At 40.0% G+C, this 25,070-nt stretch overlaps 1 protein-coding gene across 3 annotated transcripts in view; it reads left to right on the top strand.

Annotated features, from left to right (window-relative positions):
• The first annotated feature begins 5,068 nt into the window (after window positions 1-5,068).
• The window catches only part of LOC127442005 (activated CDC42 kinase 1-like), a 79,784-nt gene continuing 59,782 nt past the window's right edge, over window positions 5,069-25,070 (top strand). The window contains exons 1-2 of one of the 3 annotated variants that reach the window (XM_051699636.1): window positions 5,069-5,609; window positions 21,645-21,822. In XM_051699636.1, coding sequence (XP_051555596.1) covers window positions 5,556-5,609; window positions 21,645-21,822 — 232 coding nt within the window. In that variant the 5' untranslated portion in view covers window positions 5,069-5,555. Of the gene's footprint in view, window positions 5,610-13,672; window positions 14,406-21,644; window positions 21,823-25,070 lie in introns of those variants that run through there. The other 2 variants (XM_051699638.1, XM_051699637.1) reach the window with 2 other exon arrangements.

Below are 25,070 nucleotides of genomic sequence, written 5' to 3'. Positions count from 1 at the left end.
AAGGTATGCTTGGGGTCATTTACCATTTGGAAGACACATTTGTGACTGAAGTTAATTGTGACTTTAACTTCCTGGCTGATGTCTTGAGATGTTGCTTCAATTTATCCACATAATTTTCCTTCCTAATGATGCCATCTATTTTGTGAAGTGCACCAGTCCCTCCTGCAGCAAAGCACCCCCACAACATGATGCTGCCACCCCCATGCTTCACAGTTGGGATGGTGTTCTTCGGCTTGCAAGCCTCACCCTTTTTCCTCCAAACATAACGATGGTCATGTAAAAAAGAAGATGAATATCTTTATGGATAATTTTCATATCCGTTCCAGAGCGGAACTTCAATAAATTGCCCTTGATGGTCTCTGCGTTGTTCTGTCTTTTCTGAGCGCTGAAGTAAATCAGTTATTGTTAATTCACACATTTAATTCTGTTATTCATTTTATCTGACTCCAATTTTATATTAATCTGACTCCAATTTTAAGTTGACCTCTAATTTATATTTAAGCTCTAATTAATTTCTGATCATTCTTTTAATTTAACATTTTTAGGTTATTGATTACTCTAAATCCTCTTCTATTCATTGTCCTTTTGATCTTTGGAGACTTACGCCAGCCGTTATTAAATTACGTAAACCTCCCGAAAATGGATAGCCAGTTCCGTTCTTAGTCAGTGGTTGTAGGGTTAACTAATATCGTCTGGTTTGGCTTTTCTCATAACCAGACAATAGTGCCGCTTAGTCACGTACATACAACTCGCAAAGACGGGTGGTGAGCAGTGACTGAGAGTCTCTAAATGGCTTTCTCCTACCCGGTTGTCCTGAGTGGTTTCTCCTATATTAAAGCTCCAGTATGGTCTACCCTGGTCTATTGAAATTCAAATCCTACCCGGCTGTCCTAGGTGGTTGTCCTACCTGGTTGTCCTAGGTGGTTGTCCTACCTGGTTGTCCTAGGTGGTTGTCCTACCTGGTTGTCCTGAGTGGTTTAAATTCAAACTGAGAGTCTTTAAATGGCTTCCTCCTATATTAAAGCTCCAGTAATGATTTCAGAGGAATTCAGAATAAATCAAATAATAACAATTTATTTGTCAGGTAGGATATAAAACATTGTTGCAGAAATTCAAATCAAAGCCAATTTCACATGATCAGAATAAACAAGCATTACTAAAAATAAAAGACAAGTCAAAGAAACATACCTGACAAAACTACATGCAGCGGTACAGCATGGGAGATCTGTATACAGATTCCCAGAACTTTATGCCAACTTTCCTTAAATATCCAGACAGAATAAACATTGTGTACCAAATGGTATTATCCTTTGGACAATGAGGATTTGGCGGTGAATGGGTTCTTGACTTCCTGGGGTTTAACCTTGTTAACATACAGGAGATAATTTCAATTGTAGGTCAAGGAGGGGGAGACACCTCCAGAATTATGCAGTATTTGACCTTATAACTTTGTTACCATTAGTTTTATCAACATGGGAAAGAGACCACTATACCAGTCGCACAGAGACCTCTTAAATGATATCAAACACATACAGTTGCATTCTTTGTTTTCATGTTATTTGTTATATTTTTACATGTAAATCTTATGTCTTTGTGTTGGTCCAGAGCTGGAGAAGGGGAGAGAGAAGGGGGGGCAGCAAGGTGATTTGCAATTTATCACACTGTGGTGATGTTCAGGTGTAGATTTCAGCAAAAGGCGATTTGCACTTTATCACACGTGGTGATATTCAGGTGTAGATTTCAGCTTTTGTGAGAGAGTTCTATGACGTTGATTCTTGCAGAGTTCTTTGACTTTTACCGGAAATGGCGCCTTTTGGTTGTAGACATTCTGGTGTCAGCCTTACAGTCATTATGGCCAAACAGTTACATTTTTGTTTTATCAGACCAGAGGACATTTCTCCAAAAAGTAAGATCTTTGTCTCCATGTGCACTTGCAAACTGTATTCTGGATTTTTTTATGGCGGTTTTGGAGCAGTGTCATTTTCCTTGCTGAGCAGCCTTTCAGGTTATGTAGATATAGGACTCATTTTACTGTGGATATAGATACTTGTCTCCTCCAGCATCTTCACAAGGTCCTTTGCTGTTTTTCTGGAATTGATTTGCACTTTTCGCACCAAACTACGTTCATCTCTAGGAGACAGGATGCATATTCTTCCTGAGCGGTATGATGGCATGGTGTTTATACTTGCGTACTATTGTTTGTACGGATGAACGTGGTACCTTCAGGCATTTGGAAATTGCTCCCAAGGATGAACCAGACTTGTGTAGGTCCATAATTCTTTTTCTGAGGTCTTGGCTGATTTCTTTTGATTTTCCCAATGATGTTAAGCAAAGAGGCACTGAGTTTGAAGCTAGGCATTATAATACATCCACAGGTACACCTCCAATTGACTCCAGCCAGTTAGCCTATCAGATTTAGGTAATTGCCTAAAGGCATGGCATCATTTTCTGGAATTTTCCAAGCTGCTTAAAGGCACAATTAACTTAGTGTATGTAAACTTCTGACCCACTGGAACTGTGATATAGTCTATTAAAGTTAAACAATCAATCTGTAAACAATTGTTGGAAAAATTACTCATGTCATGCACAAAGCAGATTTGACAAAACTATAGTTTGCTAATATGAAATCTGTGGAGTGGTTAAAAAAATTAGTTTTAATGACTTCAACCTAAGTGTATGTAAACTTCTGACTTCAACTGTATTTTTAAAAGATGATTTTGTCCTCTTTATTTTTAGTAAGCAAGCTTAATGAAACCTTTTTAAGAGCCAATGATTAATCGTTACAATAATCGCTGAATAGCTGAATAATCGTTCTAATAATCATTAGATTAATCAATTATAAAAATAATAATTAGTTGCAGCTCAAATTCAGATGTACAAGCAGTCAGTGATCATTCCACGTTGTATGTAACTGTATAATAATGCCGTGGCCATGGGTTTACACACCTTTTAATACCGCGTGCATGAATTTATTGCAGGAAACAAAGTTTCACTTACCCGAATGTTACATTATTGATAAAATGTTGCTTTGTGCGGTTCAATTTTTTAATTCTCACTGTGATTGTAATGACAACAGAAAGGTTATGGTAGCTGCACATTCATGCTCCAGTGCACAACATATCCACCGCTGCAAATAATGAGTACAGCTGTATTCCACTGAAGCGTTCAGATTTATTTCCTTTAACAGCAATATTTTGCAGTTTTTAAAATGTAAATCTAAGGGTTTACATTGGCTTACCAGCGATGTAAAGAGTTGACTTGCACTCTTTACATCGCTGGTAAGCAAGCCTCCCACTCTCTAGAACTACAGTACCATCATGCACTACCCAAACATACTACAATATCTCCTCCCACACAGTTTGCTCACTTTTACTCCTGATTTCTCACAATACAGGGAAAGAAGAGGTGTACAGAAGCAACACGTTACTTGTTTAAAAAGTAACTCCGATATTATGGTCTAAAATAAAATAAAAAAATATTGCATTACTTGTTACTCTAAAAATTATTCTGATTACGTAACACACATTACCCCCAACACTAATGAGCACTAGTATTTAATGCTACTTAAAGTGGTGCTATTTTAGTGCATTTCTATTTTTATACTGTGGAATGCTTTGTTTGGAAAATGTTAATAAAACGTTACATATTGTTTTCTTTTCTAGGAGAAAAAAAAACCTAAATGTATTTTAACAGAAAAAGTATATATAGAGTTAAATTACAGCCCTTTCTAAATCTGCAATTAATTGCGATTTACTATGCAAAATCCTGCAAGTAATTACGAGTAAATATTTTAATCGACTGACAGCACTAATAATTTGCAATGAAATTTTTTTATTTTGTACCAGAATCACCACCTGATTTTATGGGTTCCCCCAACTCCGAAATCCCAGTTTAATCCCTGTTTACAGACTGTTTGTATGACAATGCATAATTAAAGATACACGTTCACAAGATTTGTTGTGATAAATGGTATTTAAATAAAAAATATTAAAATATGTCACAAAAATAGTATTGTTCTGTTTAGTTTGCAGTCAATAGGTCCAATTTTATTCTGGTTGAGTGAGAGAGGGAGGGAGAGATAGAGAGAGAGAAATTCTATTTTATACCATTACACATGCTCAATCCTCCATTGGTACTTTGGTATGATGCCCTCTGAGATGAGCAGGAGATGAAGAGAAGGTAGAAAAACAACTGCACATGCAATGCATCATGGGAAGGAGTGCAGTTAAAGAGCACAAACTGGCAGCCTGTTGACCAATTGTTGAAAGGATAGATGGGGTGGTTTCAAATGAGCTTTGTTGCAGAAGGCAGGGCCCAGAGATTTGCATATGAAAACCTCTAGATGGATGAGAGAGAACGTGTGTGTGTGTGTGTGTGTGTGTGTGAGAGAGAGAGAGAGAGAGAGAGAGAGAGAGAGAGAGGCTTGGCAGGGTGACTGTGATCATTGTCAGAGGAACAGAGTGTAATATCTTGTATTCACACCTGGGTGGTGGTAAAGGTTTAGTTCTCTCACAGCTTACAGCTTTGAGACATCATGTGGCACCAACATTTCTCTTTGGGTAGACAAGATGAAGTGTCCTAAATGGAAAAACTTACCTGAACCTACATGAGGCCAACTCAACTTCTCCAGAAGTGCCGGGGAAATCTGTTCTGCATGACTACAGAGCAATAAGCTGACACAGCGGATGTTTTTGTATCCTAGTTAAGACTTTGCCTCAGCGGGTTAAACGAGTGAAAACAGCAGATTGGCCACACATTAAGCCTACTCAGAAAGAGTGGCAAGAGATCAGGAGACCGGAGGCGGCAAACAGGCTACCCTTCACCTCCCTCCTCTCCCCTCATTCATCCATCTAAATGCATGGACTGTGAGCTCCCAAATGGCCCTGATTCTCTCTCTGTGTATGTCCCTATTTCTCACTTCCCTCTCTCACTCGAGCATACTTGCTCACTGGATTAAAGCCTCCTCATCAAGGAGAGCCACTGTGCGTTCTGATTGGTCGAGAACCTCAAGCCCACCGCTCCCTGTCTAGTGCCCTTGTCGAGTGCCCTTGCTGTGTTGTCTGGGGCAACCACTCACCGCAGCAGCAGAGACTGGCAGCCAGGGCTTAAAAAAACAAGAGGAAGGGAAAGGAGGGAGAAATTAGAGGATAAAACATGACAACAATAAAAAGGGATTAGCCCATGGCATCGCTGAGCCATCAGGACTCCCACCGCACACAGCTGTTTGTGAAATAGGGAGGAGGGATGAAGCGTTTCAGATAACCTCGCTGAAAGAGCCAGGTTGAAAAACAGCTCGGATAAAGAGGATGTGCGATCTGCTTTGTACACAATAGAATTTGGAATTGCTTGTTGACGTGATGGACTCTTCTAACTGATAGTGTGGGATCACACACAAATACACACTGACATGGCATCAAGGAACCAGGGTCAGCAGCCCGTTAGGAGGAGCAGAAGTTAGTGCCGTCCCCTGTGTGTAGAGGAATAGGCCACGTCCATGTCGATTTGAACAGGAGGGCTGACAATTGACGTGCCAGGACTCTTTGTTTGACCTTAACATGGGGGACACTGCAGAATACAAGCGTCTGCCAAGCGATTGCGATGAGGATGAGGTATTACAGCTCTTTGAACATGTCGTCAGACCATCCAGATATCCAATAACAGTTTTATTGGGATGTCATCTGTTTTGAAAATGCTTATTTTCTGATGGTGGGTCCATGAGGCATTTTTCTTACCATCTGTGTATTGTAACCACATATAGTAAAAATGAGATGCTCAGGAGTTGATTAAATGCACTAGAAATGTGAAGGTCTAAAGTGTGTCAGTGTGTCTGTAAGACGTTACATTAACCCACATGTGGATGAATTGTCACGTGACTTGCGGTACACTGTGTCTAACTGAGTGTGTGAGGTCAGACGCAGCTGAACAAGGCTGTATTTTTTTTTTACAGCAGTCTCAGTCTGGCAGTGTGTGTTTACAAAGCACTGTTTTCTCTGGATGCTGTGTACAAAATGGAATGCAGAGCTTGTCACGGGAGCTGCAGAAAAGGGACGTAGCTGTGACAGAAATTACTAGGGCTTTAAATGAAAAGGGTTTGTGCGCATGTTAGGGTTGCAAATTTTTAACAATTTTCTTAATCTCCAATCGTTAATGTTAATGAATGAAAATTGATTAATCATATAAACAATAACAATAATAAACTGTAAGTGGTAAATAGCTTGAAACTCAAATGCAAGACACAATTCTCTTCAAAATTTTGTTTATACAAAGTTTGATTTTTGACTCCCTAATCGTTCTAATGCAAACTTAAAAATGTCAACATTACCTCTGAGAAAAATTACTTACTGTAGAAGGAAACATGAAAACATGAAACAGCCACTGATGCAAGTATGTGTATGTAGCCTACTTTTTTAAATATCATTCAAATAAACGAAAGTAAGAAATGGGAGTATTGGAATTTTCCCCTAAATATATTTTTAGTTCAGATTTTTTTTTAATCAATTCAGGCTGTTTTAATTAATTTTCTATTAATATATTACTGTTAGTAACAACTTGTATAGAAGATACAGATTCGATTTCATAAAAAATCCACATTGTAGATCGTGGGATATTTCTTGATGGTGAGATTTCATGAGAAAGAATGTAACTGCATGCTCTCCTGAACCGATGTGATTGTCTGTGTGGATGATAAAGGGAGGCCAATGGATCAGCAACGCTTGTTGTCATGTTGTACTTAAACACACAATCACGGTTTAGGCAGTAAACGTAATGTTCATATATAGAGAAATGATTGACATTGACACATTGCTTTCTTTTAGTGGTAAGGTTTGGGTTAGGGTTAGTCTGTATTCATAATAATTAGCTTTATGTATAAAGAAGTTGTTTATTGGCCTAAGTTCCGCTACTTGCGCTCCAAACACGAAGCAGCGGTTTGTTTAGAGATGCACATATTCCATCGCATTTTCTCTGTATGTCTGATCATACACAAGATAACACAACAGCTTGTTCAAAAACAGAACGCAATAATAAAAATCGAAATCTCAAAGTCATGTCAACTCTTTTTTGTTTTTTTTTTCTTTACACTGTGCTAAAGTTACTGGTATTTAGACCATGTTATTCTAAAGGTCTTTTGTTGTTTGTTTTTTAGAATAATATCATATGGAAATGTCCTGACTTTTTATTAAATTTTTCTGCTGATGCAACCAAGGCCACACAGGCAGGTGAAAAATATTAACCAATATTGTAGCCCACTTTTCACAATTCAATTAAATCATGTAGGATATTTGATCAAGTCTACATTTAATCCCATTGAAGGTTCTTTTTTTCACTCAGTTTTGTCTTTAAAGCCGATTACTGGTGAATTCAGCTGCATATTCATTAACATTTACATAGCTGAATTGTGCAGCACCATGGGATTGTTAAACAGAAGCATGTGGTTGTCTCTTTAGCCATGTTCAAGCATGTATTTTTCAGAGTCTTCTGACTTTTATTAGATTTCCAGATGAGCTTTAAAAGAGCCAGTTACGGTTACTGCTGTTGTCCTTTATTGTAAAATGCTTCATGGATGCAAGAGTGATGGCTTCAGCTCATCTCCATTCTGGCTGTGAGTGACAGAGAAAGAGAAAGTACTCTGGAGTCCCTTTAGTTCTGTGTATGTGAATAGGGGTGCAAATGTGGACAATTTATCACAACTACAAATGCTAGATGTAATACAAAGGACCTATGACTTCCTTGTTAGGCTGTGGTTACTAAATTTCTGTCGTATCGAATTTGTAACATAATTGACTTTTTAAAGTGGAATATCTTCTAAAGATGGTCTTAATAGATGTTTCCAGGTGCCATTCAAATGCCACAGGTTACAACACTACTGTGTGGTTGCTGCCCCCTGGTGGACTGTTAGAACACTGCAGCTTGGAAACATTTGATCTGTAAGACAATAATAACAAATCTGGTTAAGAAGAACAAGCAATACAATAGTTAGTGGCTTAAGCCCTGTTCATACCACAAACGGCATCGCGCGACGGAGCAGCACAATCCCATTCATTTTCAACGAGAGCATAGCGACTTCCGGCGACACGAGCTGTTGCAACCGTTGGCGACAGAGATCACCATGGGGAGCGACAAGTTGAGAAAATTTCAACTTTATACAAATGATGAGTGACATTCGCAAGCGACTACCAATGAGAGTAAAGACAGAGGAGCTTTCGTCATCCGTCTCCAGGCAGGGTGAGTGTGAGATACTGCTTTCGACTCGAGTGCAGGCAAGACTGAGAAGTTAAAAGTTTCTGTGAGCGATTTCACTGTTCTGTATCATTTGTCTGTAACCACATACATAAATATGGCCTAATAAAATGATGTGTGGAAAACAGTGTCGGCATTCTGAGTGAGTTTGATTCATATATTGATATAACGTTCGTCTTGTTTAATGATATGATGCATTAAAGGAATAGTTCATCTAAAAATGAAAATTTGCTGATAATTTACTCACCCTCAGGCCATCCAAGATGTATCTGAGTTTCTTTCTTCATCAAAACAGAATTGAAGACTTTTAGGATTTCATTTCAGGCCTCCTCTAAACAATGCAAGTGAATGCCCTCCATTTTTTGATGGTCCAAAAGGAATATTTAGGATGCATCAAAATAATCCACACGACTCCAGTCGACAAATAAAGTTCTTCTGAATGCAAACGATTGATTATTTTAAGAAACAAAACAATACTTATATACTTTTTAACTACAAATGTTCGCTTCTGTACATCTCTGTGACGTGCGCTCATGAGAGGGATGACGTAAGCTCGTTGGTAAGGTCACGCACCACGTGGAGGAGGAGGCAGGAAGCGTGTCATTGTTTACAATAGAAACTTCCACAGACCAAGCGCCGTTCACAAACCAAAACAGTCCAAAACAATTTCAAAACAATATAAAATAAAAAATTATTTCCAAATAATAATAATACAAAAAACCCAATGTAAACAATGACGCGCTTCCTGCCGCCTTCCCCACGTGATCATATATCATATATCAACGAAAGCTGGTGTACAGATGTAACAACGTTAAAGAGGATGTGCTGTCCTAATTTGGAAGCGCTCTTTATTAACTTTAAGCCTTTCTACTCACCGCGGGAATTTTCCTCGTTTATTCTGGTGCGTGTGTATATCGCACAAAACGCGTGTTTGAACACAGCGCTGCAACAGCTGGCTGATCAAATCACAGACACAGAACAACAATACCCGGACTCAGTTATTATTATTCTTGGGGATTTTAACAAAGCAAATCTCACACGTGAACTGCCCAAATACAAACAGCACATCACATGCCCCACCAGAGACAGGAACATACTGGATCATTGTTACACAACAATAAAGGATGCATATCACTCTGTCCCTAGAGCAGCTTTGGGACTCTCTGATCACTGTCTGGTTCATCTTCTTCCAACCTACAGGCAGAAATTAAAATCAACCAAGCCAGTAGTAAAGACTGTAAAGAGATAGACCAATGAAGCAGAGCGAGAACTACAAGCCTGCTTCGATTGCACGGATTGGAGTGTTTTTGAGGCTGCAGCCACAGACCTGGACGAGCTCACAGATACTGTTACATCATATATCAGTTTCTGTGAGGATATGTGCATTCCTACTAGGACTTATTTAAAGTTCAACAATGACAAACCGTGGTTTACAGCAGAGCTCAGGCAGCTTCATCAGGCCAAAGAGGATGCTTACAGGGGTGGGGATAAAGTCTTGTACAATCAGGCCAGGAACACATTGAACAAGGAAATCAGAGTGGCTAAAAGAAGATACTCTGAGAAGCTGAAAAACAAGTTTTCAGCTAACAACCCTGCATCAGTGTGGAGTGGCATGAAACAACTCACAAATTACAGGACTCCTACCCCCAACCCTGTAGGGAACCAACAACTGGCTGACGACCTGAATGTGTTCTACTGCAGATTTGAAAGGCCCAATCCCACACCCCACACCCACTCTGACCTTCACTTCACACAAACACCAACACCTCCTGCAACCCCCCTCCTCCCCCCTCCTGCTACTCAACCTGCACTTAAGATCTGTGAAGATGATGTGAGCTGCATCTTTCGGAAACAAAAGACGAGGAAAGCTTCGGCCCAGATGGCGTCTCACCAGCGTGTCTTCGATCCTGTGCTAACCAGCTGGCCCCCATCTTCACACAGATCTTCAATAGATCACTGGAGCAGTGTGAAATCACATGCTGCCTCAAACGCTCAATCATTATTCCTGTCCCAAAGAAACCAAAAATCACAGGACTTAATGACTACAGACCTGTCACCCTGACATCTGTGGTCACGAAATCATTTGAGAGACTGGTGTTGGCCCACCTGAAGAACATCACTGGACCCTTTCTAGATCCCCTTCAATTTGCTTATCGAGCAAACAGGTCTGTGGATGATGCAGTCAACATGGGATTGCATCATATCCTGCAACATCTGGACAGACCAGGGACATATGCAAGGATCCTTTTTGTGGACTTCAGTTCGGCTTGCAACACCATCATCCCAGCTATACTCCAGAATAAATGACACCAACACTCTGTTCCCATGTCTATCTGTCAATGGATTACCAGCTTTCAGACAGACAGGCAGCAGCTTGTGAGACAGGGGAAACTCACTTCTAGCACCTGTACAATCAGCACTAGAGCCCACCAGGGATGTGTGCTCTCCCCACTACTCTTCTCCCTCTACACCAATGACTGCATCGCCAAGGACCCCTCTGTCAAGCTCCTGAAGTTTGCAGAAGACACCACTGTCATCGGCCTCACCCGAGATGACGATGAGTCTGCATACAAAAGGGAGGTTGAATAGCTGGCTGTCTGGTGCAGTCAAAACAACCTTGAGCTGAACATGCTCAAAACAGTGGAGATCATTGTGGACTTTAGGAGGAACACCCCAACACTGACCCCCCTCACCATTCTAAACAGCACTGTGGCAGCAGTGAAGTCATTCAGGTTCCTGGGCACTACCATCTCACAGGACCTGAAGTGGGAGACCCACATTGAAAAAGACCCAGCAGAGGTTGTACTTCCTTCGCCAGCTGAGGAAATTCAACCTGCCACAGGCGCTGCTGATACAGTTTTACTCAGCAGTCATTGAGTCTGTCCTCTGCACTTCAGTAACTGTCTGGTTTGGTTCAGCTACGAAATCAGACATCAGAAGACTACAAGGGACAGTTCGGACTGCTGAGAGGATTATTGGTTGCCCCCTGCCCCCCCTTCAAGAACTATACACTTCCAGAGTGAGGAAAAAGGCTGGAAAAATTACTCTGCCCACTACCTTTTTGAACTGTTGCCTTCTGGCCGACCCTTCAGAGCTCTGAGCACAGAACCGTCAGGCACAGGAACAGTTTTTTCCCTCAGGCTATCCATCTCATGAACAGTTAAATTGCTCCATTGAGCAATAACTATGTGCAATAAACAGGTTTAGTCTTTTTTATATTTGTCCAACACATCCAACCTCTTCTGCCATTTCATTCCTCTGAGAAAAAAATAATAAAATAATAATAATAATAATAATTTGCACTGTACATAACAGATTTGTATTTGCACTGTACATAACAGATTGTATTAGATTTGCACTACCCATGTGTATGTGTGTATGTATGAATGTGTGTGTCTGTACATTTGTGTATAATTATTTTTTTTAATTTATTATTATCTATGTGTTGCTGCTGTTTTTGTATTGTTTTTGTATTGTTGTACACTGGAAGCTCCTGTCACCAAGACAAATTCCTTGTATGTGTAAGTATACTTGGCAATAAAGCTGATTTTAATTCTGATTTATGAGATTAAGCTTTTGACACTTAGGACAATTGAGGGACTTGTTCACAACTATTACACAAGTTGCAAACATTCATTGATGCTCAAGAAGACAATACACTACTATATGCATACTATCTGTAAATGTCTGTAATGTAGATTCTGAAGAGCAGTACTAAATATAAAATATCTTTTATCTCTTATATTTGTATAAATTATTAAAGGGGCATGAACATTTACGAGACAAAAGGGGATGCAAACTTCTCAACTATATATACTGTTTATTAAACCTCCGATTAATGGGTTATCAGCTGTCTTCCTTTTCTTCGGCTTTCTGTCTTGTTTCTGTTCAGCAATCTAAATCGAGCAATTCTGTGATTTGGCCACTAAAAACAGCCATTTGGCTCCTTAATGTTTCAGTTTAGGAGCCAGTGGCTCCCAAGTAATTTTTTTGGTCTGGAGCCCTGTATGGCCAGTTGTGCAATCCACCAATAACGTTAGAGCAGTGGCAGCAGTGGGAACTCCCGCCAGCGACACAGATTACAAAGTCTAGCGACATGCCGCCCGCGGTGTGAATGGGGCTATACGGGTTTAACAGACTCAGTAAGTCTCTAATTGCATCAGTCAGATTTGGACACTTGCTCTGTGTTGACACTGACCATCACTGAATCCTGAAGGCAGACATGAGAGTAAGGTTGGATTTTTCTTCTCTATGAGGTGCTACATATGGAGGTGTAGTGTGAACATGGCTCATCCGGTCCAAATGTGCAAAGCTCCAATCTGGTCACATAGAGACACGTTGAAGTAAGTGGTCCTTGGCGAGTATTGTTACCATGTTTCTTTGGTTTATAATTTTAAAGAATTAGCAATGGCCTCAAGAATGCATCGGTGTGAAGATAAATATTCAGGTCCATTATATTGCAAATTGATTGTTGGTATCATAGTGTCTGGTCTGCAGCTGGTTAAAATGTACAGCCAAATCTCTGAGCCAAGTCACAGGAACCCAGACTTTCCCTCATTTACAGCTGGCATTACCAGATTTTTTTCAAACTCTGTCTCTTAAAATAAAGCTCCTTTTTCAGTAAGTCTCCATAACATTCCTGCTGTATTATCCACATGGTGTGAAGCAGCGCTGGAAAATATTTGTGTTAGGGCAGTAATTGGAGGCAGACTGTTTATGACAGGCAGGGCCTAGCTTTATTGTCTCTGTCCCTGCTCACCTCATCTTCCCTCTGGCTCCGAAAAAAAAAAAAAACAGCTCAACTGGCATCTTACATTTTATCGCTTAAAATGCTGCACATCTGGTTTAGTCTATGGGCTTGATGAATCAGTGGGGAATGAGGGAGAGGGGTTGAATGTAAATAAAACATAAACGGTTTATTCTGCTCGTGATGATGAAGCCAAAAGTTTGAGAACGAGGGAGGAGAAAAAATTGAGAATGGGTTTGTTTACAGGAGGTTGAGATAACATTTTTAGAAGGATTGAGACCGTAGAAAGCTGTGAACCAAATAAAGAAGAAAAGTCGAGACTTGTGGGAGTGAAGAAGAAGAGTGGGAGAGAGAGAGTGAATATAAAAGGGAGTTGTAGTGGCTTGGAGAGAGGGAGAGAAAGATAGGAGGGGATATGGTAGTGTTCAGGAGGGGGATTTGTTAAGAGCCCAACATATGGGAGGAGTACAGGAAATGAGCTCTCCATCCTGCAGTTAAATCTGACCTTTTGGCTCACGATCAAATGCTCCTCCATCCGAATACCATAGAGTCTCTGTCCTGGGCATGGGCTGACGGAGGGAGGGAAAGTGGGAGGGAGAGAGAAGGGACACTTCCCCAGCATCTGTTTGTAAGTTGCAGGAATTACACAGGCACACAGTAAAAAAGAGAGAGTTCTAGCCACTCCTCCTGCTCCAAAACAACATGCCCCCTCTCTGACACAAACATGCACACTGATGAAAAAAGCCAAGCTACCTTTTCTAGCTAAACAGATCTTAGAGACGCTAAGGGATGGAATTGTCTCTCGACTTTGCTGCTCTTCCATTTCTCTTATCACCTCCACTGTGGCTGTCATCTGAGTGAGGGAATCGGGGAGAGAAGAAACCATCCTATTAATAGCTGACCGGTGGACTGAGTGGATGGACAACCAAGGGAAATGACTCCAATATCTTCATGTTTTTCAAAATCCTTTTCAGCCTTACTTTAAAACCCTTCTTGCATAACAAGGAGGTCTTTATCTTAACCTGCTTCTGACTCACAGTGTGGAGTGTAAACTTTCTAGGCTGCCAAGGAAACACTAACCCTGTGGCATACCCCTTTTTTTTCTTGCCTAGCCCCACACGGCTCCCCAAACTGAACTTTGGTTAAATGAGCTTAATGTGGATTGTCCCGTGATGGAATTTAGTCTGTGGGCTGCACAAGCTGAGGAGACCTTTGAACTGAGGAGACCTTTACAGTTCTGGAGCGGTCTCCCTGTACCGGCTCCCGTCTTGAACACTGTTCTCCAGCAAAAGAATCTGGGACATTTAGACCGAGCTTGACTTTTTGTGGATTTTCATGTGTCTTTGAACGATTCAAGATGCGTCGTTTTGACAAGCTCAAGAAATCATTCCCATTTCTTGCTCATTTCCATGTTTACAGAGTAAGTCTAGTTTTGGTTGTCTTATGTGTTTCAGTATGGGAAATGGACCTGGACTTTTCTGGACTGACACGTGTGCGAGTGTACGTGTCAGTGCAGGTTCATGACAGCATCTGTGTTGGTGTGAAACCACATTATGCAAGATCTTAGCTGTGCACATGGATATCATCAGACCATACCAGAGCCTGACCCCAACCATACTGTGCATCAAACTTTCACATTGCATAACTTTAGAGCATCCTGTGTAACACAGTCCACGCTTGATTTATAATGCACATGCTGTCAACAGTCAGGCCGTTATGCACTATATCTATTAACCCTCTGGGGTCTTGGGCCCTGGAGAAGTTTTGACATGCCTTGACATTTGTGCTTTTTTCAGTTGCTTAAAAACATATTAATGGCTAAAGTCTGATAACACTGTATTCAGCACAAACTGGGCTACAATAATATGTGAACAACATGTATGTACGTGTTTGTATTTTTGAGAAATAACGTTTATGCGTGGTTTTTGAAAAAACAAACATTTTAAGTCACTGAAATAAGGCCATATAACACATACTAAGCATTTGTTCACAAAACTTTTGAGAACTGGATCTTGTAACCTAGAGTTTTTGCTACAAAATTATGTGAAAACCATCCTGATCACTCATTCATACAAAACAATATAGTCATTTAACTTTTGTAAGACACTTTTAGTGTTAGAAAGGCCATATGCGAGGAGGCGTGGATGATCATGAATATTGATGTGATTCACACCTGAGGAGACAAAGACCCCTCCCCTGAGAGAGAATGAATGTGAGGAGACTTAATGATTGAATGTATTGTTTGTAGCTTATTCACAAAATCAAGTTAAAAGAAGTAATCTGACTATACATTTTCTTTACATAAAGACTTTACTTAAAAACTTTAGACCTACACTACCGTTTAAAAGTTTTAGATTGGTAAGATTTTTTTTTAATGTTTTTAAAAAAAGTCTCTTCTGCTCACCAAGGCTGCATTTATTTGATCCAAAATACAGCAAAAACAGTGATATTGTGAAATATTTTTACAATTTAAAATAACTATTTTCTATTTGAATATATTGTAAAATGCTATTTATTTCTGTGATCAAAGCTGAATTTTCAGCATCATTACTGCAGTCTTCAGTGTCACATTATCCTTCAGAAATCATTCTAATATGCTGATTTTCTAATATGGGCATATTTACAGCACATTTTACACATTTACACCCAAACAGATATTTGCAAGCACAAGCTTCATTGATGATAATGAGGCAGCATAAACACTTGTTAAAATATAATCTAAACATTCATATTATTTTTATATCATATTACATATCATATTTATATCATACAGCATACAATTTAAATACCTGCTTTAGCTGAAACAACATTTAAATGTAACTAAACTTGCCTATTAGGACATATTTCAAATTTCAATACTCTGAATCCTGGCTGGCAAATCTGGAAATAGTCCAACTAGTAAAATATGTCCATGTTTATATAAAATAGCATGTCAACTAATATGTAAGTAAAACTAAATGACTTACTCATCCGAAATTGTATCCTCGGCTGGATCAAGTCACTCTTCAAAATGAAAACGTTCATCGTCGGATTTCCGCTTTTCTTCTGAGGAAAATGTGAACACTTCGTCACTATCCAGGAGCTTCCTCACCTGTGTAGCATGCCATCTTCCAAACGCGCAGAAAAGTGAATGAACTTGATGTTTTTTAAGGCATTGTTGGGGGTGTTTACCATTTGCATTGATCGCCTCAGCACATTACCGTATGAATAGCGCGCTCTGCTGGTGGGTGTGATCACATTAGCGATAATTAGCTGAGCCAGGAGAAACTGTACATCATTTTGTTTCATACAGATTACATTGCAGGAGAATAATTGTTTTAAATTTGAATTGTTTTATTTAAAAGTAGACATTTTAAGCTTTCTTTAGACATACGTTTCATGTTTGTGTGATAAGTATTCGCAGAGTTTCAGTTCATTTTTGTGACGTGTTTCAGAAAGATTCTCGTGGAGACAGAGACGGCTGAAAGCGCATCCTGTTTATTTTCTTTATTTTACAAAAGCACAAGTTTTTGTTGTTATTGTGAGTGTACACAAATAAAAGTAGACCCTTTATAGTCTCTAATGATGTCTTACACTTATTTGTATGCCCAAAAATGGAGTATTTTAAGTTGTTTCCGCTGATATGAGGAAAAAACTCCAGCAGGACGCGCCGGTGTATCCGTCGACCCAAGAGGGTTAAACTACACTTGTTAATCTGTCTTAACAGCATCACCATAATATCGACACAGTCTTTAATGTAGTTGATTTCTTGTATGTCATTATAGCTATTAAATTCTAATTCTTGCTTGGTGCGCAGGGTGTAACCACTCTTGGTTGTGACTCATGGCCTTTTTCCAAGGACCATGGCAATAGTTCCTTTGGGATTAGAGACAGCAGCCTTCTAATACCATATGCATTACTTCACACTGCTCATGCTTCACTTGATACCACTGGACTTTGGTTCTGTTTAATTGTTTTTGCTATGTTGTTTTGCAATCAGACATCTTTCCCTACTCTGGAAGACACTAGCTGGCAGTAAAACAGACATCATTTAGTTTATTATCATTGCTCTTTCTTAATGCCTGGGTATACCTAATTTTTCTGGGTTCCGGATCGGATAACACCTTTAAAAGTGTACTCTTGACTGTGAGCGAATACAAACGCATTCGACATATGCACACTATGACTACTCTGTGATGATACTCATTTAGTACAATCAACGTGAGGTGCATGCACCAACGCTGCGCACAGATGAGGACTGTGCGCATGAAAATATTCCTTCCTCAAGGAAATTTGCATCATGCATACTGTGCGAGGAGCAATCTGCAACGTGGACAACCGAAGTGTAGTTTGGCCTTTAAGGTTAGAGTTTTTTTCAAAGTTCAAGGAGGGATTTGAGCCATATGTAGAGACCAGAGTATCATAGGATCTTTGGGGTGGGCTCTTTTGTCCTGGGCCAGTAATCAGCCAGCTGCAACTGCATAGCAAAGCCCTGGCAAGGCAACAACCCACAAAACTGTCTAGCTGTTGGTTGGGGTTGGTACACAGTATGTCTAGACCATCACTCTTTAGCATGTTGCTGTAGAGATGTATTGGAAAAGAGTGCCGAGAAGCAGCCTTCAAGACCAGACATCATCCTTCTCAGGATCAGGTACCAGTGTTGTAGTACTCGAGATCGGTCAGTCTCGAGACCACTTTTTGAAGGTCTCAGTCTCATCTCGGAATCAATCGCATTTTTAACGGTCTTATCTCGGTCTCTGACAAAGAGGACTTGGGATTTTATTTCAAGACCGGTCAAGACCACAGCTGCGGGATGTCACTAAATTGCATGTGCATTGTCTGATTTATTTGTTAACATCATTACTGTGATTGGATGTAAAACTTCTTGCTTCAAATGCAGGCAATAACTTGACTCATTTCTAATTTGAAATATTTGTTACTGTTAACGGCTGTCATCCCTCCCCATCCCCCTTCACACGCTCCAACAAAGTGAATGCGGGAGACAGGAGAAGAAACTGTGGCTGTCTGAGAGATGTCAGCCAAATCTTCTGTAATACAATTTGGCTACCTGTGTTTCCCAACCACTGTGCTCACTAGTGTGCTGTGAAAGATTGTCAGGTGTGCCATGGAAAATTATCAAATATCTCTAAATAAATAAATACAGTTTTTTCCTGGTATTTTAGTGAAGGCTTAGAGATGGTAGAAGAGTTTTAAAGTTGCCAATTCAGTACATTTTCCATTACAAAGTATTTTACGCAACCAGTTTAAATATTTTGTCCTTCATAAAATTATTGTTCTAACAAACTAGTCTGCTGTCAAACACATCTCCTCACATGCCCACAAAATGATGCTTCATCACACTTGTAGTAAAAACATTAAGTCAATGAACCGAATGAATGAATAGAATACAACAGGTGTATTGTTTTACTCACAGACTAAAAGCTGTTTATTTGTGCACAGCATAGAGTTACAGATGTTATGAACACATGTGGCTTACTTATCGCGTTTCTCTCATGAAACATAAAAAAGAATATGAGAAACTGTTACCTACGATTACTAAAAGCAAATTCTCCCGTTTTAAACAAGTCCAAAAACACGTGATATGATGTGTAGATTCTGAGGTACTGTAATCTTCACGGAGCGTGTTTAACATCTGAACCAGTGAATGGAGGCCAGGCAGCTGCTCCCAGGTCCTAGTGCCTGCCGAATCCAGCCTCCGTCAGTGCGATTTATGTTTTTTTCTCTCTATCAACAATGCAATTTTGACCCGGTGCAACTTATAGTCAGTAAATAAATAAATAATAAAACATTTATTTGTTGGTTTTTCATTATCCAGTTAGCGCTCTTGGCATCTGTGACCTCATTAGACAGCTGTTTTTTTGCATAGCCGAATTTCAAACATTACGAGTTCACGCTACTAAGACAGACAGAAAACATGGACACGTTCTTAAAAAGGAAAACTATCGACGATGGTTATGTGGGATAGTGGTGTGCCATGGAATTTTTTTATCGTAAAAAGTGTTCCATGGCAGAAAAAATGATGGGAAACACTGACCTATACCACAAAGTGTTCATCTGCAAAAAAGCGTCCAAAAGAAAACACACAGCAGTATGTAAATTCTGCAATGCAGTGTTGCCGAGACGGCTGGGACCACGTCAAACATTTATCGGCACTTAGAAAGGAAGCATAAAGAAAGATGAGCTAAGTGTAAGTGATGCTAGCAAAGCTAGCTAGCTAACGTTAGCAATCTGCCTCTTGCTGCAATTCCATTCAAATCGGAAAGTTACTATATTGTTTAAGAAAAGACAGAGAAAAGTGAAGACTTGAGTATTGAATAATTGTTTGATATAGTCTGTACTTAATGATGGTTTCTAGGGGAAGAGTCATCTAGAAAACCTGATGTGATGCTTGCACAAAAATGTAATTGTTTTAGGTGGATGGTAAAAATCGCATTTACACACCGTCACATGCAAACTGACCCATTATAAAATTAATTAATTTATTTATTTAATCCCCTTTTCTCCCCAATTTGGAATGCCCAATTCCCACTACTCATTGTGGCATGGTTACTTGCCTCAATCTGGGTGGTGGAGGACAAGTCTCAGTTGCCTCCACCTGAAAAGGAGTGTTAAATAAAGATGGTCAAGTTGATTTCAGCTCCTTAGTTTTTGTTTGTATTTGTTTGCTCATAGAAAACAAAGGAAAATTCACACACATACAATTCACCTCTGCAATGCCTTTTGGTTATTTTATCAAGACATTTCTCATGGTACACTGATACATACACAAACACACATATTGTAATAAAAGAGGTGAATGAAGAGGAATCTTCATTTGTTTTCTGTGGGTGTTTTTATGGGAATGTGGATCTTTCAGATCAATTTGAGGAGTGCCTATGGTTAGCGTGTTCCATATTTTATCGTAAGTGTGTCAAGCAATGTGGGACTCGCACTGGTCTGGTCTTGGTCTTGACTTGGTCTCATTTTAGGTGGTCTTGACTACAACAATGTCAGGTACTGTAGATCAGATAAGATAAAATTTCATGGATGCTTTGGCACTGTGAGGACAGATTACTGCTTGAGTAACAGTTGGGTTTGGTATAAGAATTTGCACATAGTTGCAGTCGGACAAAAGCAGAAGGTTGTAAGTAATTTTTTGTAATTTTGACTCCTCGCATATCTGCTTGCAGCCACTACACATTTACTCTCTTCCACTTCCAATCTGATGACCCACTTTGCAGAGGGCAAGTGTTGTTTTTTTCCACCATCAGCTGCTCATCTTAAAAGACACTTTTTCAAAGGCTCTGAAGAGGTCTGGTTTCCTCCTACTCATAGGAGCAATGTTTCCTGTATATTCAGAGGTATGTTTGAACTTTGACGTCAATGCCTTTCAGTGCCTGTCTATTTGCAAGCCGGCAAAGTAGACAGGAAACAGTGAAGTATATTGTGACATCATGTTGGCTCTTTTCCCAGCTTAAGTGTGAAAGGTTACAGGAAAGTTCACTGTTAGGGGAGAGAGATGTGTATGGTTGAAATAACAAATTTGGATTTGGGAATCAGTATATTTCAGTAAAACTTGTTGACAATATGAACTCTTAAACCCTATTCGGATGGGATTAGTTGTATATGGGGACATGGGGTAATGTAATAATTACCGGAGGTTCTCAGTGATTTTATTTCCTTTCGAATCAGTATGTCAGTAATTTTTCAGGACTTTTCAAGGACTGCGGGTCCATTGCCAGTAAAAATTACAGCGTATTTAAAAGCCCTGTAAAAATAATCCCTTGTTATATTAATCTCATTCAAATTGACTTGCTGGTAAAAAGCCTGTGAATCTGCACTTTCCAGCCTGTGAGCCCTTTAAATATCACTGTTTCTCAAGTTCTGTGTCATGTATACTATTTCCTGCTTAATTAACACTGACTACCACCCCTGGAGTAGCGAGTTTGAATCCAGGGTGTGCTGAGTGACTCCAGCCATGTCTCCTAAGCAACCAAATTGGCCCGGTTGCTAGGGAGGGTAGAGTCACATGGGGTAACCTCCTGGTGGTCGTGATTAGTGGTTCTCACTCTCAAGCGTGGATCTGCGTGGATCGTGGAGAGTAGCATGAGCCTCCACATGCTGGGAGTCTCCGTGGTGTCATGCACAACGAGCCACGTGATAAGATGTGCGGATTGACTGTCTCAGAAGTGGAGGCAACTGAGACTTGTCCTCCGCCACCCGGATTGAGGCGAGTAACCATGCCACCGCGAGCCATCTGTGTTTTATGAACTTCAGGTGTGCCTGTTCATTTGTGTATGTGTGTGTGCTGACCAGATGTGCGGTACGGTCGAACAGAGAAAGCCAACTGTAGCTATCTTTTTTTATGAGCTGTTTTTGTAGCACACTCTGACCTAAATCATATCAATAGCATGATGAATGTTCAATCACACTTTTGGACTTGGTCACTTGTTTCTGTCCAGGTGGACACTACTTTATTTTTGGCTAAAGGGTTGGGGATTGTTAATTTGCTGGGAATGGCATGACTATTTTTGTTTCCAGGCTTTTGGGAGAGTCATTTCTCTTGCATGTTTGTGACTTTGTTAAAAAAAGATTGTAATGCATTGTGTGTATAAAGAATCAGTATTGCCCCTCAGGGTATAGCTCAGTGGAGTTCATTGGTCAATTTCTCTCTTTGCAGAAGCTGGGCAGCAGTATGCAGTGTGAGGAGGGCACTGAGTGGCTGCTAGAGCTGCTGATGGAAGTACAACTGCAGCAGTACTTCCTGCGTATGCGGGACGAGCTCAATGTTACACGCCTCTCGCACTTTGACTATGTGAAGAATGAGGACCTGGAGAAGATCGGTATGGGCCGACCCGGTGAGTCCAGTCCACGGTTTATAACAATTATAGCTGTTCTTTACATTGTCTGCACAAAAACTCAAAATCTAAACTGTGACATTGTTATGTACAGACGAAAAAGCAATAGACTATTTTGGGGGGTGTTCGCATTAAGCCCAAAGAATACTTCGGTCAGACCGCATACAGGATGCGTGACTCAAATCTCGTCATCAGCGGAGTGCTTGAGCACTGCACGTGCAGCCCGATTTTTCTAACCGCACATCTTTGAACGCACAGAATGCACATGAGTCTGGAGTTATTTGCACTAATTAGTGGGTCCACAAGGTGGCATTGCTAACATTTGAGCCATTGCTGTCATGAAGCGTTAGAAGATGTAATCGCCATCAGGAGATGAAGGTAAAAATAACAGTGGATGTGCAAGTCACGAGCGCGTGTGCAAGTACAAGTGTACAAGTGTGCTATATACTGAATTTTGCTATGTTGAGCACTGCGCGAAAGCCTCTGCCTGCCATTCACCAGACGAGAGACACTCCTGCTTCTTTCCTTTCTTTCTGTCTCTCTTTCCCATTAATACCTCTTCAGTCATAGCTGTTACTGTTTTTGTCCCAGCTCTGAATACCAAATCAGATGCACTTTACCTCAATGTCCGGTAGTTGTTCTCCAGGACACAGTGCTGCGTGAAGCTATAAACAAGAAATGGCATTGCATTTGTCCAATTCCATGTAAATTTCAACCATACCATAATAATAATAATAATAATAATAATAATATGTTTAATTTATATAGCGCCTTTCCAGAGCTCAAGGACGCTTCACAATAAAGAGCAGTAACATAACAAACATATAGACAATCATATGGACAGTGGACAGTTGCCCAGTCCAGAACAGAAAGCAGTTGCATATAGTAGATAACAGATCATACAAACAATTAGACATTTCAATCCAATACAAGTAAGCATATAAATACAATGAGCAGTACATGATGCATATACACATTATAACTGATAATATTGAGAGAACAAATAGGTTTTGAGCTGAGTTTTGAATTCAGAGATAGAGGTAGTAGTTTGGAGTGCCAGGGGAATTGAGTTCCATATCTTAGGTGCCACAACAGAAAAAGATCTGCCACCCATTGATGAAAGACGGAATCTTGGAACAAGAAGAAGATCACACCCAGAAGATCGGAGTGAGTGAATAGGAGTATAGGGAGAAAGTAAATCAGAAAGGTAAGAAAGAGATAGACCATGGAGTGACTTAAATGTAAGCAGTAGAATTTTGTATGCAATACGGGATGCGACAGGTAGCCAGTGAAGGTTAAATAGGATGGGAGTAATATGTGCAGATCATTTAGTGTAAGTTAGTACTCTCGCAGCGGAATTTTGAATATTTTACAAGCAGGAGATAGAGTGTGCCAGTAGTCCAGAAAAAAGGGCGTTACAGTAGTCAAGGCGAGATGTAATAAATGCATGGACTAATGATTCAGCATCTTTCGCTCTTGGCATCTGTGACCTCATTAGACAGCTGTTTTTTTGCATAGCCGAATTTCAAACATTATGAGTTCACGCTACTAAGACAGACAGAAAACATGGACACATTCTTAAAAAGGAAAACTATCGACGATGTTTATGTGGGATAGTGGTGAGCTAACGTAGGGACGAATTTGGGCGATACGACATGCTGCTTTAGAGCAGGAAAAATGCTGCTTTAGAGAGTTTGTTAATATAGGCATGTAGGGTCAATGAAGGGTCAAGAATGATACCTAAGTTTTTGACTGTGGCAGATGGGAAAATTAGAGTACCATCAATGTCACAGCTAGGGATATTAATTAGATTTTTTGTTAGTGTTGATGGTCCAATAATTATGATTTCAGTTTTACTCAAGTTTAATTTGAGAAGGTTGGAGTTAAGCCAGCCCTTCAATTCATTGACACAAGAGGATAACGAGGCAGTCTGGTGGGCTGGCAAGCTGTATATATTTGTATATCATTGGCGTAGCAGTGATCGTTAACACCATGATGTCAAATAATTTGTCCAAGAGGCATAATGTAGATAATGAAAAGTAATGGACCAAGAACTGAGCCCTGAGGAACACCTTGTTTGAGTGGGACAGTGGGGGATTTGTAATTGTGCATAGAGATATAGTATTGCCTATCCATGAGATATGAAGAGAACCAGGATAACGCAACGCCTGCGATAAGGCGAGAAAGTAGTAGTTTGTAACAGTGTCAAAAGCTGAGCTGAAGTCAAGTAGTAAAAGAATGGAGAGATTGCCCGAGTCACCAGAGAGTAAAAGGTCATTGACAACCTTTACTAGAGCAGTTTCAGTACTGTGATGTAAGCTGAAACCAGATTGAAATATATCAAACAGATTGTTGTGAGCTAGAAATGATTGCAGCTGAGTGGCGACAACCTTTTCCATGATTTTAGAGACAAATGGTAAATTAGAAATTGGACGATAATTTGAAAAGTCTGCTGGATCCAGATTTGATTTTTTGAGAATAGGAGTAACAGCAGCAGTCTTAAGTGATATTGGGACAGTGGCAGAGATAAGAGACATGTTCACAAGGTGTGAGATAGGAGCAGAAATAACAGAGGTACAGTGTTTTAGAAGAGTGGAGAGTGTAGGATCTAGCCGGCATGAAGAGGAATTGGATTTCTGTATTATATCACTAATGAGGGAGGGGTTCGTCGGGGTAAAATTAGTCAAGGGTCGGATAGACTGATCGAACTCACAAGTAGAATTAGTCAGTTCATCACCAAAGGTCTCACATAAAGTGTCCAGCTTTCCCTGAAATTGGTGCAAAAAGGAACAGCAAGTGTTATCAGATTGGCAAATAATGTGGCTGGGTGCTTGCACTAGTTTGTTTACCATGCTAAACAGTACTTTAGGCCTATTATTAGATTTATTAATGATGTTGGAGATATAAGTAGAGTGGGCTGCACTCAGGGCAGTTTTATATTGTCTAACATGTTCCGAGAATGCTAAGAAATGTACAGTTAGGCCCGACTTCCTTAAAAGTCATTCAAGTTGTCGGCCTTTTGCTTATAGAGCACAAAGCTCTGGATTAAACCAAGGAGAGGAGTGAGAAGAGGGAACATACCTGGTCCTAATAGGAGCGTACTCATCTAAGGCATTAGCAATAAGAGAATGGTACTCATCCAGTATCATAGATGGACAGGTGAAATTGAAGACATCAGAAATAGCAGAGGAAGCAATTGAGTCATTGATGTTACGATATGATATGGTTGTGGTATCAATACATTTTGT

This window comes from Myxocyprinus asiaticus, chromosome 6 (genome assembly GCF_019703515.2).
Source record: "Myxocyprinus asiaticus isolate MX2 ecotype Aquarium Trade chromosome 6, UBuf_Myxa_2, whole genome shotgun sequence".
Classification (NCBI taxonomy): Eukaryota; Metazoa; Chordata; class Actinopteri; order Cypriniformes; family Catostomidae; genus Myxocyprinus; species Myxocyprinus asiaticus.
This window is presented reverse-complemented; position numbering and strand designations above follow the sequence as displayed.